General features: G+C 46.1%; 2 protein-coding genes across 6 annotated transcripts in view; both read right to left on the reverse strand.

Annotated features, from left to right (window-relative positions):
• PTDSS1 (phosphatidylserine synthase 1) overlaps positions 1–14,289 on the reverse strand; it is a 163,610-nt gene that overhangs the window by 95,045 nt on the left and 54,276 nt on the right. The window lies entirely within an intron of this gene.
• The window catches only part of LOC147009287 (uncharacterized), a 32,713-nt gene continuing 18,713 nt past the window's right edge, over positions 290–14,289 (reverse strand). For 3 of the 4 annotated variants that reach the window (XM_085862032.1, XM_085862031.1, XM_085862030.1), the window contains one exon: positions 5,544–13,216. In XM_085862032.1, the coding sequence (XP_085718158.1) occupies positions 12,165–13,216 (1,052 nt within the window). In that variant the 3' untranslated portion in view covers positions 5,544–12,164. Of the gene's footprint in view, positions 4,929–5,543; positions 13,217–14,289 lie in introns of those variants that run through there. The other variant, XM_085862033.1, reaches the window with a different exon arrangement.

A 14,289-nucleotide genomic window follows, 5' to 3' on the forward strand; every position in this document is an offset into this window, starting at 1 on the left:
TCTAAATAGTCCTTTCGGAGAGACATAGTGAGAGTGTGAGATTTGTCCGGATTGAGAGACATGTTCCACGTGTTGGACCAGTTTGTGATTTTATCCAGATCTGCAGTGAGCGAAGAAGCTGCTGCTTGCCGGTCTGAGGGATGACAGATGGTACGGCAGAGGGTGGAGTCATCAGCAAAGAGATATAGAGGATTTTCCAGGGAGTCGGAGAGATCATTTATGAAAACCAGAAAAAGAACAGGGCCCAGAACGCTGCCTTGTGGAACTCCAGCCTGGACAGGAAGAGGGGTTGAGAGAACTCTATTTAGGGCCACACGTTGGCTGTGACAGGAGAGGAAGTCTGTGAGCCATGAGTGGAGATAGCCTTGGATACCATAGGGAGAGAGTTTGGTGAGCAGGGCAGGATGACAAACTATGTCAAAAGCACGTGATATGTTGAAGGATATGGCTCTGATTTCATGTTTGGCATTGAGGACCTCCATCCATTGTTGGGAGAACAGAAGTAGCATATCCAGGGAAGAGTGACCTGGTCTGAAACCAAATTGACGATCAGAAATCAAGCCATTGGAGAAGAGGAAGGATTTAATGTCTGAAGTGATGATGGATTCCATAACCTTGCTACTGATTGGGAGAAGGCTGATTGGTCTGTAGTTGCAGGGATCTGTTTTTGCACCTTTTTATGCAGGGCAGTGACGTTTGCAGATTTCTAAGCAGATGGCAGATGACCTTGAGCAAATGAGAGGGTGAATAGAACAGAGAGAGGGTAAGCAAGAGCAGAAGAGCAGGTTTTGAGGACAGGTTTGGTGCTGATGCGGTCTGGACAGGTTGCAGAATCTGAGTCGAGGTTTAACAGCAAGTTCTCCACTTTGTCAGGAGAAAAGGACACAGAGTCCACAGGGACAGTTGGGTACGACTGGGTAAGGTGGATACAGAACGCGATGGGTTTTGGACACAAGATTTAGATGCAGATTTAGATTTAGATGCAACATATGATTTAGTTCCATACCACAGAGCCACCACATTTGTCTTCTGCTTCATGTCAATGGCATAGTTGAGATCCAGAGCTAGAAATCACAGGGAACATATACCATGATAACACCACCAAACCACGAAAAGACAAATGGTATTGGTCAAAAAACAAAGAAATGGCAGGAAGTCAAAGTTGTATCAATCTTTTTGAAACACCCTGTACATCGAGATGGCTATCTACTCACAGACGGACCATGCTACTCTATACATTCCTATCTGTTCTATGTTAATATCTAACTCCTACCCCCACGCCACTCCCTACAAACGTAACAATACTCTAGCATTTTTGGCCCCATCTCTCAATGGTGAAGAATCACTTAAAAAAATTATAGTATCCAGTTCTGGATCCAGATCTTCACCAAAATATAATCAATCTCTCCTCGTCACACACCCAATCTGTCCACCAAGTTTCGTCTGAATACAACAAAATCCAACATAGGTGGAGGCCATTCAGCCCATCATGCCTGCACGAACACCACACCAACCCAAGATCATTTTTATTAATGAAAGAAAAAAAATTCTATTTTTTTTGGCTTTTTTTTGTAATCATTTATTTATTTATTATTTTCTTCCCCTCGGAGAACCACACAACCCCCCTTAACAAGACCCCCACCAACAGCACTCCGTACACAATCACCCATCAATACTCAAACTATCCAAAAGTCTTATCAGCATCCCTACACCCGTCGACCTCCATAACTTCCAGGTACCTATCTAATTCTAATTTAAACTTATCTACTCTTTCTGCTGCCACCACCTTTCCAGGGAGACCATTCCATTCATTAACTACTCTCTGAGTGAAAGTCCTCTACCTTACTACCATCTTAATTCTCCTCTTCTTTACTCTCAAGCTATGGACCCTGGTTCTGTCACTGTCTACTCTGTTGAATAATTCATCTTCAATTGTTTTATCTCTACCTTTCATTATCTTAAAACCTTTGAGATACGTGCATAACTTTTTGAGATATCCTGCCCACAAACCGACAGACAGACAGACAAACAAACATGAGCGAAACCATTAAATTATTGAATGGCTGTGCAAATGACTGGTGTCTTTCTGATGATTTTGCCAAATTGGATTGAATCGATTTGAGGTACAACTCTTTTGGCACATTGTGTGCCATGCTTGTTGTGAAAGAAAATAAATGAAAGGGTGGTTGTGCAATTAATTGATACATTAAGTGGAATAGTATTTCCAGTCTTAATGAAAAAGGATTAAGTTGGGATGAAAAAAAAATTGTTTTCCAAAATGTGCAGAAAACAAAACAACAAGTTTTTTTTTTTAAAGGCCATTTTCCCTGCTCGGGCAGGGGTTAACCTTGTGGGCCCCATGACAATCTTCTCCACTTTGCCCCATTTTCTGCATCTCCTCTTGTTAACCCCCTTAACCACGTTTCTTCTTCCACCACCTTTCGCCAGGTCTTTCTCGGTCTTCCCCATCCTCGACTTCCTTCTACATTCATTTCCATCACTCTTCTCACCCAGTCACTTTCATCCTTCCTCAACACATGACCCAACCATCTCAACCTGTTTCTCTTCACAACATCCATTCCCATCATCTTCCACAATTCATCATTCGTCTTCCTCTCTTTCAACAATATTCCGCACATCCACTGAACCATTCGCATTTTCACCCTTTCCAGCCTTCGTTGCTGCTCTACGTTCATTACCCATATCTCGCTCCCATAAATCATTGTACTCCTCACACATGTGGCATACACCTTTCCCTTCAACTTCAACGACACTCCCCTCCTCGTCAGCACGCCGCTCAGTTCCCGAAACTTCTTCCATGCACATCGCACTCTCGCAACCGTCGCCGAATCTGATCCACCTTCTCCATTCAGCATGTCTCCAAGGTAGCAAAACGTTTTTACACTTCCAACTTTCCCGCCATCTCCAAGATCCAACTCAACATTTCCTCTATCTGCAACTCCCTCTATACACACCTTACACTTGAGTGTAGCTACCACACCTCTCACACCACTACATTTTCGATGAACCCACTCAGCACACATTGTACAATGAATGGCATTCACTCCGACACCCTTCTTGCACACAGCACACTGCCACTTCCCAGTCCTTTCCACCTCACCACATGCGTTACCACTTACTATCACCTTCATCTTTCTGATATTCACCTTCAAACCTTTTGCCTCCATACATTCCTTCCACTTATTCATCTTCTCCTTCAGTCCATCGCTACTCTCCCCAATAAACACCAAATCATCTGCATACAACAAATCCTATGGTAAACCCTCCTTTACCCTCCGAGCCAGCACCTCCATTGCAACTACAAATAGCAGTGGACTTAGTACCGACCACTGATGCATTTTCACCTTTACCTCAAACTCACCACTGTTCCCATCCTTCGTCCTTACAGCTGTGCGCGCTCTCTCATACATTGCCATCACTACTCTGATAAACCATTCCTCCACTCCTAACTTCCTCAATGCCCGTGTCACTACTTCATGTGGAACCCTATCGAATGCTTTCTCCAAATCAACAAACCCAAAAAACAACTTCTTCCTCTTCTCCATGTACTTCTCCTGCAACTGCTTTACAATCAAAATCGTATCGGTCATTCCTCGTCCTGGCATAAACCCAAACTGCATTTCGTCAATCTTCACTTTCTTCCTTATCCTCTTCTCCAATACCTTCCTTCCATGCTCGAGTAACTTTATTGCTCTGTAGAATCCACAGTCCAGAGGGTCACCTTTCCCCTTGTACAAAGGGACAAGGGTACTAAGTTCCCAATCCACTGGAATGCGGCCTTCTTTCACCACCAGATTACAGATCTCTGTCATTCTCTTCACACCCCAACTTCCCGCTGCCTTCAACATATCTCCAACAACTCCCGTCGGCCCTCCTGCTTTTCTACTCTTATCGCTTCCTAAATTTCCTTCTCTGCCAGTCCTAAAATTGTTTTGCTCTCTATGTTGCTATCCCATTCATTCTCTAAATTCAACAGCCTTTCCATATATCTCTTCCATCATCCTTCAATTCCATCTGGGTCCACAACGATTTGTCCGACTTCATCCTTCAAGCAACTCACCCCCATCACATCAAACTTCTCTTTCGCTATCTGCTTTGCAATCCTAAATACTGCACTCTGACCCTCTTCTGAATCCAAATGTTCTCTGAGCATTTTCCTATAGGCCTCCTGCACTTTTGCTACCTCTTTCTTTCCAGCCTTCTTGGCTACCTTATAACTTTCATACGCTGCCTCTTCTGCCACCGTACCGTTCGCCACACCTTGAACTTCTTCCTCTTCTCGTTAATCCTCTTTCCAACTTCATCATCCCACCACCATGTTTCCAAGTGCCTCGGTGGTCCTTTTGTCCATCCACATACCTCACCAATGACTCCCAACAGACTCCTTCATTGACATCCAACCACTTTCATGCTCAACCACATCATCCTCTACCATACTCAACCTCTCTCTTAATGCCTCCTTCACTGTCACCTCTTTCAACCTCCACACCTTCATCCTCAATTGGTACTTTACCCACCGAGCTCTCCTCGCACCTTTCATCCTTATGTCGCAGACAACTAGTCTCCTCCCCCATGTCCTGAAGGTTCCCCCTAACAGCACCATCAGGTAGTCAACAATTGTCATTGACCCACCTGACATGCATGTAATAAGCTTATTGTCCGCTTTCTGGAATTGAGTATTACAAATCAACAAACCAGCTCCATAAGCAAACTCCAAGATCCTTTCACCTTCTCCATTCCTCACACCATATCCGTAATCCCCATAGACTCCCTCAAAACCGTCTGTACTCCTTCCCACATGTCCATTCAAGTGTCCTCCTCCCACAACTTCTTCATCTTTCAGGTTTTTCCATCAACTTCTCCATCGCACACCAGAACTTGTCCTTCTCGTCATCGCTCCGACCAACCTGCGGGGCATATCCCGAGATGACATTCACCAAGAGCTTTCCAATCATCATTATCATCATCAACCTTTCACTCACTCATCACACTCACCACACTGTCTACAAACCCCTCACTAAACAGGACAATAACACCAATGCACACCTTCCAGGCACCCTTGCCACACAAACTTGTACTTCTGTCCCTGATACCCTTCACCATTCTTGCACCACTTTCCTTCCATCTTATCTCCTGCACACAACATATGCCCACTCTTATTCTGACCAATACTTCCACCACTTCTCCTGATCTCCCTGTCATTGTCCCTACATTCCAGGTCCCAAACCTCAGAAACAGATCTCCAAATGGGGCATCAGACATTTGGTCGTCATGAATGGAGTAATTTCCTCCCTTGCTTCAACCGGGTCCCCCACCTTGATTTTTGACGAGAGGGGTTGAGGACCCCCACAGGGTACTTCGGGCTGTACCCTGTCAATATATAATATCACGGTTCCCTTTTTGAGGCAATGTTTTATGGCCGGATGCCCTTCCTGATGCCAACCCTTTTAGTCGCCTCTTACGGCACGCAGGAATACGCAGGGATCTAAACCGGAAACATATGGCGAGAATTAAAAAAAGAAATTGCAAAAGGAAGAGAACTATTGCCAAAGCTTTTATTGTTGCACTTGTTTAGAGAAATCATAAGAATGGTGGATGTCAAAATCAAAGCAATTTATACTCATCAAACATGGTCACCATTTGGTGCATGTGGCTGATACGGATGTAGTGCATTGAGGTGTGTAAGGAAGTCCTTGCATGCAGCAGCAGATTCGAAAATTGCAAAGGTATCATCAAATGCACACAGGGTACGAGTTTAGAAGATAGATCCTGGAAAGTACAATTCTCATGGAAGAAAACAAATTGCAAAGGTATCATCAATATATGGAAAATGCAGTTAGGGTACGAGTTTAGTAGATAGATCCTGGAAAGTACAATTCTCATGGAAGCCGGAAAAGATTGTTGCCGAGAGTCAGACCAAGTGGCGATCCCATCAATGCACCGAAAACCCAGGAAAATTCCTGTTCATGGGTATCCTCAATTTACACCTCATCTCTGCTTACATACCTTGTCCCCAACCCCACTGTTATTACCCTTACTTAAATTTGGACTTGTGCCACCAGATCTAGGTTAGCTGACTGAACCTGCTCTCCTTCCGTGGCTTGATGTGCAACATTGTCCTAAGCTGTAATCCGGTACCTCTGTTGAGTTTTCAGTATCGAGCAGTGAGCTAACTTCTCACCTTGTTTCAGAGCCTCACTACTTCCTGGTGTCATGGTTGGGATCACATCACCTTCTGCCCCTCGAAAAATCTGTGATTCCAAGCTCTTCTTCTTCTTCTCCTCCTCCTCCTCCTCCTCCATCAGCAATGAAGCTCCACCAGAGTCTCCTGCTGATGTCTTCTCTTTGAAAGGCTGTCCTTTGGGACAGTCATAGAATTTAGAGTTTATCTACGATCATGTATTTATCCCGGCAGCGTTTTTGAAATCCCCAATCCCTTGCGTTTGCAGTCTCGTCTTTGTACTATATCTGGCATAATCCAAGGCCTACAGTAACATCCATTTTCCCTTTTTGACCATTTTTTTTTCTTCTTTTGTTCCAATATATTGTTACGAATTTGGAAATCGCACTCAACATTCAGGTACTTTAGCTCAGTTATCTCGATAAGTACGTGTTCTATAGATAGCTCGCCTTACATTGTTTAATGGGTAAATCTATGTAAATGTGCTGTGATTCATTTTAATAGTTAGGGTAAGATCAGAACGACCCTCCTCCACAACTAAGAAGAAGAAGAACCTTCCCGTCTCGTGATTCAACGGCAGAAACAGGAAATGACGGTTGGGGCGGGTCTGGCAGAAAGCAACGTAAACAGCCCCCACCCGCGGTTGCGAGGGGCAGCGCACGAGGGCGAATGAGTCACGCCGGAAGCGAGGCGGGGCTGAGAGGGATAACAGGGGGACCCTCTGCTTGGCTCGGGTTGGTTCTGGTTAGACTTGGGTTAGTCTTCAGTGAGCCTTCGGGGTTCATCGGGCTCGTGTTCTGGTGGCTTTTGTTCTGCTTGGTGGAGTTGGTTGCTCTGCTTCGTGGCCTCATCTTGGTTCGGCTGGCTCTTCTTGGTGCGTGGAGCTCTTCGCGGTCTCTGCTTGGGTCCCGGTTTGGTGAGACTTCTTGGCCTCATCTTGGTCAGTGGTTCTTCGGGGAAGTGACGCATCGGGTCGGGGAGGATCTGCGCCTCGTCTCACCAGCACGTGGTCCGGAGCGCGAGGGGATCCGTTGGAGCAGAGAGGCTCGCGGCTCACGGTGATTGGATCCATCTCGCCCACGCTGGTGCCTGGTCGGAACAGCTTGAAGACCGGACAAGGTGGAAAGGTCAGAGGCAGACCCTGGGCTTCAGCTCATCTGTCCCTCCGAGCTGAAGTCCGCATTAAAGGCATCAGCCACCATTTGTTGGGGGTGTGTGTGTGTGAGTATGTGTGTCCGTGGGCGCGTCTAACAAGTAGAAAACTGTTAAGTGCTTTGTTCGCTTTATATACTTGCATTTATTGTATTCGGTATAGTTCTGCTCTTCAGTGTTCCCAAGCTCCCCATTATTACTGTATAAATAAACCCCAATTGTTAAATGTATCGGCTCGTTTTGTGTTTCTTTCGTTGGCTCGACATGACGCGTGTTTGAGGATAAGTGTTCGTAACTTGTTCATTTGGTCTGGCCCGACTTTGGTAATTCCGCTCGGTTCTGCCAGATCCGAGTCACCGATAGCGACTCGATTCGGACAAAGTCAGCCGAGGGTGAACTTCCCCGGTAGTCGGACCACGTGGGTACTTAGGTAAATTGAAAAGTTGGCAATCGACCCTACCCCACGTGGTCTATCCATTGGCGAACTTCGGTCCAGTCAGGAACCGTCCGCTCCGGACTTATCCGGGGTGACGACCGTTACATTTCGGGCGATCGATCGAGCCGGCTCGCGGCTCCATCTAGCGGTCGTGCTCCCGGTCGACGTCCCGGCCCCGTAACATTATATACGAGTCATTTTCCTGTGGTTTTCAGCTGCTTGTTGTCCGAATTTAAATTAAGTTTCTTAATTCTGTCATTAGATGGATATTTGAAGGTTTCATAATTCCGTGGTGATCTTTGTGAAACCGTATCCGCTTTAGAAGATAATTTTGATCTTTTCAGTTCATCCACGAAATATTTTTACCTCCACCACTGAAAGTCTTCTTCTTCTTCTTTCGGCTGGTCCCATTCGGGGTCGCCACAGCGGATCATCCGTATGATCCACATAGTGATTTGGCACATGTTTCACGCGGGATGCCCTTCCTGACGAAACGCTGGTCGCCTCTTAAGGCACAGGGATATGGTACACCTATTTTAACCGGGGTATACACCGGCCCAGTACACTGGTACTCATTTCGCCGACCTCGGAAGGATGACAGGCTGAGTCAACCCCCCGGTGTATTAATTCAGTGGCCCAACGGGGATTGAACTCAGGACCTTTTGGATCCCAAGCCGCTGTCTGAACAACTGCGCCAACACCAGGCTTAGCAACACCACTGAAAGTGGATGGAAGTTGTTTTCACCCCTGTCTGTCTTTGTTTGTTTGTGAACAGGATATCTCAAAATATGGATGTGGCTTTCCTGGGAAAGCCACATCTCCAAGCTGGCCTCTAAAGCCAGTCACCAATTGGGCATTCCTCGTCGTGCAAAGTCATTCCTTGGCACACCTGAGCCCCTGACCACGAACAAAGCTTTCATCCACAGCCTGATGGAGTACTGCTCTCCCCTCTGGGCTGGTGCTCCCGCCTCTCACCTTTCTTGGCTTCACACTGTGGAAACCAAAGCATTTAAGATCATTGGTATCTCCCATGATGAGGCTGAGTCTTTGGGTCTCTCAATCTCACTGCAGGTAGGTCAGTGGTCTTTCTGTCTTCTACCGTCTCCTCTCCAACCTCACCTCCCTGCTCTGTCTGCTATCTGTCCCACCCATACTTCCGCAGGGTGCTCAAGGTCCGCCAGCAACCCCCTTCTGGTTAAACTACCAAAATCAAGAATCACTGATCACCTTCATTGTTTCATTCCTCTTTTTTCCCACCTTTGGAACAAACTCCCACACTCCCTTCAATCCTATTCTTCCCTCCAGGCCTTTAAAACAGCTGTTCACCACCACCTCTTATCTTCCCCCATCCAAAACCTCAATCTTTTCTACCAAGATTAATCCACCTCACACCCATCTCCTTCATATTCCCTGCTTTCCTTCCTGAAAGATCCTGTAGTGTCCATCTTGTTTACACCATGTACCCCACCCTATCCTTCTCCCTTCCACAAATCTCATGTGTCTATTCCCCACAGTTTTCTGCTTCCCTCTCCTATCTTTCCTGTTTACTGCTCCCCTTGTTATACGTTCCATGTGTAAGTTAGCTGTTATACGAGCCTTCACATCTATATATTACTAAAAAACTCTCATCTTGTACACACATATATATATATATATATATATATATATATATATATATATATATATATATATATATATATATATATATATATATATATTGTTGTAGATCTCCCGACTGTCGGCATGCGAACGACCGCGTTAACCAATAGCAGCCGGTTTGCCCACCGAACGAGCAATCTAGTCATGGCTTTCTGGAACCACGCCAGAACCCTGTCACGGGTGGGTTCTCAACCCCACCACGGCCCAGTCCGTATTCTACCCGCGCGAAATAGGGTCAATCGCCGAATCTTGATATACCTAAGTACTCGCGCAGATAACCTACCGAGGGACCGTACCTCGACGCAGGTCGGCTTGGACACGAACAGCTCAAGCGGTCTGTTCCGTTCTGAGATAACCGAGCGGGTATTATCGCCTGACCACGCCGGATCAGATTCTATTTAACAGGTATTTAAAACCCAACTAACATTCCGCAATGCAAGATGGCGTTCCAATAAGGGAAAGAGGACACGACGAATGGGATAACATTTAAACCAGCACATTTATTTACTCTACCTATGCAGGAACAATCATGCAGTCATTCAAAAACACCAACATGCACATATACAGAACAAGCAATGGATGTGGCACGGCACGCGGGCAAGACAAAGCGCTACAACCGTCTATAAGCAATTATTAATGTACAGTCACTTACACAGTTTTACTTACGGGACTCGGCGCCACAACATTCATTCGAAAGAAAAGCAGGAAAAAGACCCCATCAAAGGCAATAGGGTCAGACTGGACCTCTAGGGTCTTTATGGCGTGGGACTTGGCAGACGGAACGAGTCCCACGAGACCGTTGTAGGTTATCTGCACCCTTGTGGTGTTTGGCTTGGGCGACCCGCGACGTCCCGTCCCCACAGCAGCAAGCGTAGCCGCGGTTGAGCTCGGGCCTTCCGTGTGGCAGGCGAGCTCTCTCCGGCTCTCTCCACATGAACGTGCTTGGGTGACCCGCGATGCTCCTTCCCCACGGCAGCTAGCGTAGCCGCAGTCGAGCTCGGGCCTTGTCAAGTGGCCGGGTGATTCGGGCCTCAGTCGACAACTCGTTTGAGAGGAACGAACGGGTCTTTGCTCTCTTACAGTTGATGCTCTGTAAGAACTCGTCCGTCCCTCAGTGATGCTTGAACTGCGCCGAAGCCCGATCACCTCGGACCGCCTGTCGCTGGCTGGCGAGCTCTCTCCGGCTCTCTCCACACGAACGCGCGGTTTGCGCAACGCAGCAGGTAAGGCTGCGCCTCCAGCTCGCGTCTCCTTCGTGACGCCCGGACTCTCCACCGACTGCAAGCTCCAAGCACCCGACTCTGACACGAGCCCAGTCTTCCACACAGCTCCTTGGCTTCTGGCTTCCTCCCGACTCCCCGACCTCTCCAGACTGACTCAGACCGACCGATCAACTACTACCGATCAACTTGACGCGACCCAACTCGAACCGAGCTTGGCGCTCTGCTCGTCCTTTTATAGGGCTGGTGAGACGCGGTTTGGCCTCCGATCTTCGACCTCTGACCTCTGACCCCTGCGAGGAGAGCGGACGTGCGCGAGATCACCAAGGCTCTCGATCCGATCGCCTCTGACCTCTGACCTCTGCTCGGAAAGCGGACGTGCGCGAGTTCACCAAGCTTGATCCGACGAGCAAACGTCCCGCATCGGCCTGCACCGACGCCGCTCGATGCGGACTCGCCACGGCTGGCGCAAAGATGGCGTCGTTTCGAAGGTGAGGCGATGTTTGTGGTGTGGAGATGTTGACGGTTGTTGGCGAAGTGGTGAGGATGGTGTGGTTTGGTGAGAGGCAGGTGTGGTTGTGGACGGCGATTGGTCTGAAGCGGTTGTTGAGAGCGATGTTTGTGGTGTGGAGATGTTGACGGTTGTTGGCGAAGTGGTGAGGATGGCATGGTTTGGTGAGAGGCAGGTGTGGTTGTGGAAGGCGATTGGTCTGAAGCGGTTGTTGAGAGCGATGTTGGTGGTGGTGGTGGTGGTTGTTGTGAAGCGGTTGTTGAGAAAGATGTTGGTGGTGGACGTGGTTGGTCCAAAATAACGATAGTAAAGAATAACGGCTAACTCAAAGATCACAGCCTGGTTAACATGAATAGTTCCCTTTAAACAACAGTGGGGAAATCTATCTGGACACGAACTTATCGGCCGAACTGATCTTGGGACCTTTATGGTGTTCTGTCAATTTCCACAGCTGTAACAATGTATGTATATATATATATATATATATATATATATATGTATATATATATATATATATATATATATATATATATATATATATATGTATATATATATATATATGTATGTTCCCGAAATACAGCCAAAACGGTACATGATAGAGCAAACATTTTAGGGCCACCTTACTCACCATTCGCCTGCGGTGTGCAGTTCAAGTTTCGTTCAAATCGGGCAACGGAAAAATTATTAAAAAATCAAATCCTGATTCAGTCAAGTACTCTTTGGGAGAATTTGATCAATGAAAACAACCTCAGCGGTATAGTTTGATGGAGCTATCTTTTTTTTTCTTCTTGAAATGATTTTTTTCATCAACCGCTGTCACAACGGGTTCAGGGGTCGTCTAGTTGTATGGAAAAATATATAAGAAAAACTAATTTGACGTCTTCTTAGCCATTCCAATGAGTCTTCCTTGTCGATCCCTATCCTGTCAGGCTATTATTTAAATCTCCCTGCTCTTTTGTCGTTCTCCCATTTGTCAGAGTACATCTACTGATATTTATTTTTGTAGTTTTCCTTGTTTTTTTTTTCTTTGCAATCATCCTTCCCCGTGTGCACTCTTTGATGTCGAGCTAAATGTGATGGACGATTAAACGCCTTTTTGCACACTGAACACTTGTGAAGTTTCTCCCCGGTATGTATTTTTTGATGTTGATACAAATTTGATAAAAACCCAAAGGCCTTCCTGCACTGTGAACACCTGAAGGGCTTCTTTCCAGTGTGCACTATCTTATGTCGCGATAGGTTTGTTGAAGAAGCGAATCCCTTTTTACACACAGTACACCGGTATGGACCTGCATGTATTTTTTGATGTTTGGACAAACGTTTTGAAGAATCAAATACCTTCCAGCATTGTGAACACTTGAAGGACTTCTTTCTGGTGTGTATTATTTGATGTTCAGACAGATTTGATGAACAAGTGAACCCCTTGTTGCACACAGGACACTTGTAGAGCTTCTCGCTGCTATGTATTCTTTGATGTTCTGATAAATGCGATGACTGATTAAACAGCTTCTTGCATATGGAACACTTGTAGGGTTTCACCCCCGTATGCAATTTTTTATGATAATATAAAGATGATGAAGAAACGAAGGCCTTGGAGCACACAGAACACTTGTAGGATTTCTTCCCGGTATGTATTCTTCGATGTCGAGATAACGTTGACGAACAAGCAAACTCCTTGTTGCACACTGGACACTTGAAGGGTTTCTCTCCCGTGTGTATCGTTTTGTGTTCGGCTAAATGTGATTTCTGATGAAACATCTTCTTGCACACAGGACACTCGTGGGGTTTCTTCCTGGCATGTATTCTTTGATGTCGAGACAACGATGACGAACAAGCAAACTCCTTGTTGCACACAGAACACTTGTGCGTGCTCCGACTTCCTTGGATATTCTGGAGGGTCTCTGTACAATGTGTACGAGACACGCCGCTGAATGTGTCAGTTTTTTGAGTGACAGTCTGTGTCACATGATTATTGAAAACTTGCGTGTTGAACAACTGGGAACAGTTGGAACAAGCACCCAGTTTCATTTGTGCCTCTGTCAAGACAAGTCACAAAAAGCATCAACAATTCACACCAATTTGTCCATATTTGATAAGTATTTCACAATTAATTAAAACACTTGATATTTTTGTCCTCCACTAGAGGGAGAGGATCCAGTTGGGATTTAATAAAACAAGAAATGGAAGAATTTTGGAACTGGTAAAATGAATCAAACAGTTACTCAGCACACACAGACTACCTTAGCAAAGGTTGTTCAATCGTTCTGGCCAATGTATAACAACTACAGGCTTGTCTGACCAATACATGCCTGGTGTTGGCTTAACGGTTAGGGTGGTGGGCTTGGGATCCTTGGATCCTGAGTTCAAATCCCAATCGGCTGTTGGATTAATACCAGGTGGGGTTCACCCTACCTGGTGTCCTTCCGAGGTCGGCAAAAATGAGTGCCGGCTTGCTGGTATCCTGTGTCAGAGTGGCGACACGTCCAGGATTGTGTCCAATAGCTAAGGAGACTGCTTAGGTAGCACCAATGCTCTGCACAGAGTATGGTCCCAATCACCCCCCCCCCCAAGACAAGAATAACATTGTTATATCAAGAAATAGTGAGGTTAAAATAGTCATCGTGAATAGAATGGAATCCAGAATGCTGTCACAGTGCAAGCTAGTCATCAATAGGAGAGATGATGGCACTCGATATGGATCTGACCAGGAACTTGAAAGGTGGGATACACGCCTCAATTAATCTACTCCAAAACGGCACTTGGTGGAGGGCATACCTCCCTCCACCAGGCTGAATGGTTTACGTTTTATACCCCACTGATCGGCTGGATCTGCAGCCAGATCTTCACCAAAATTGAATCATCTTGTTGTTAGCACACATCCAAACGAACTGTCCACCAAGTTTTGTCCAAATCCGTCCATCACTCTTTTAGATAGCCTGCTCACAAATAAACAGATAGGGCTGAGAACATAACCTCCTTCCACCTTGGGTGGTGTTGATAACTATGACAGCAGCTGCCAATAACTCAACACAAACAAACGAAAAGATCACAGAGAATAAGGGACACAGTTGAATAATTAGTGTGCATTTTCACTTCCGACCCTACAAAC

Source organism: Eptatretus burgeri, chromosome 17 (assembly GCF_056783735.1).
Source record: "Eptatretus burgeri isolate ZD-2024b chromosome 17, Ebu_testis_v1, whole genome shotgun sequence".
NCBI classification, from domain to species: Eukaryota; Metazoa; Chordata; class Myxini; order Myxiniformes; family Myxinidae; genus Eptatretus; species Eptatretus burgeri.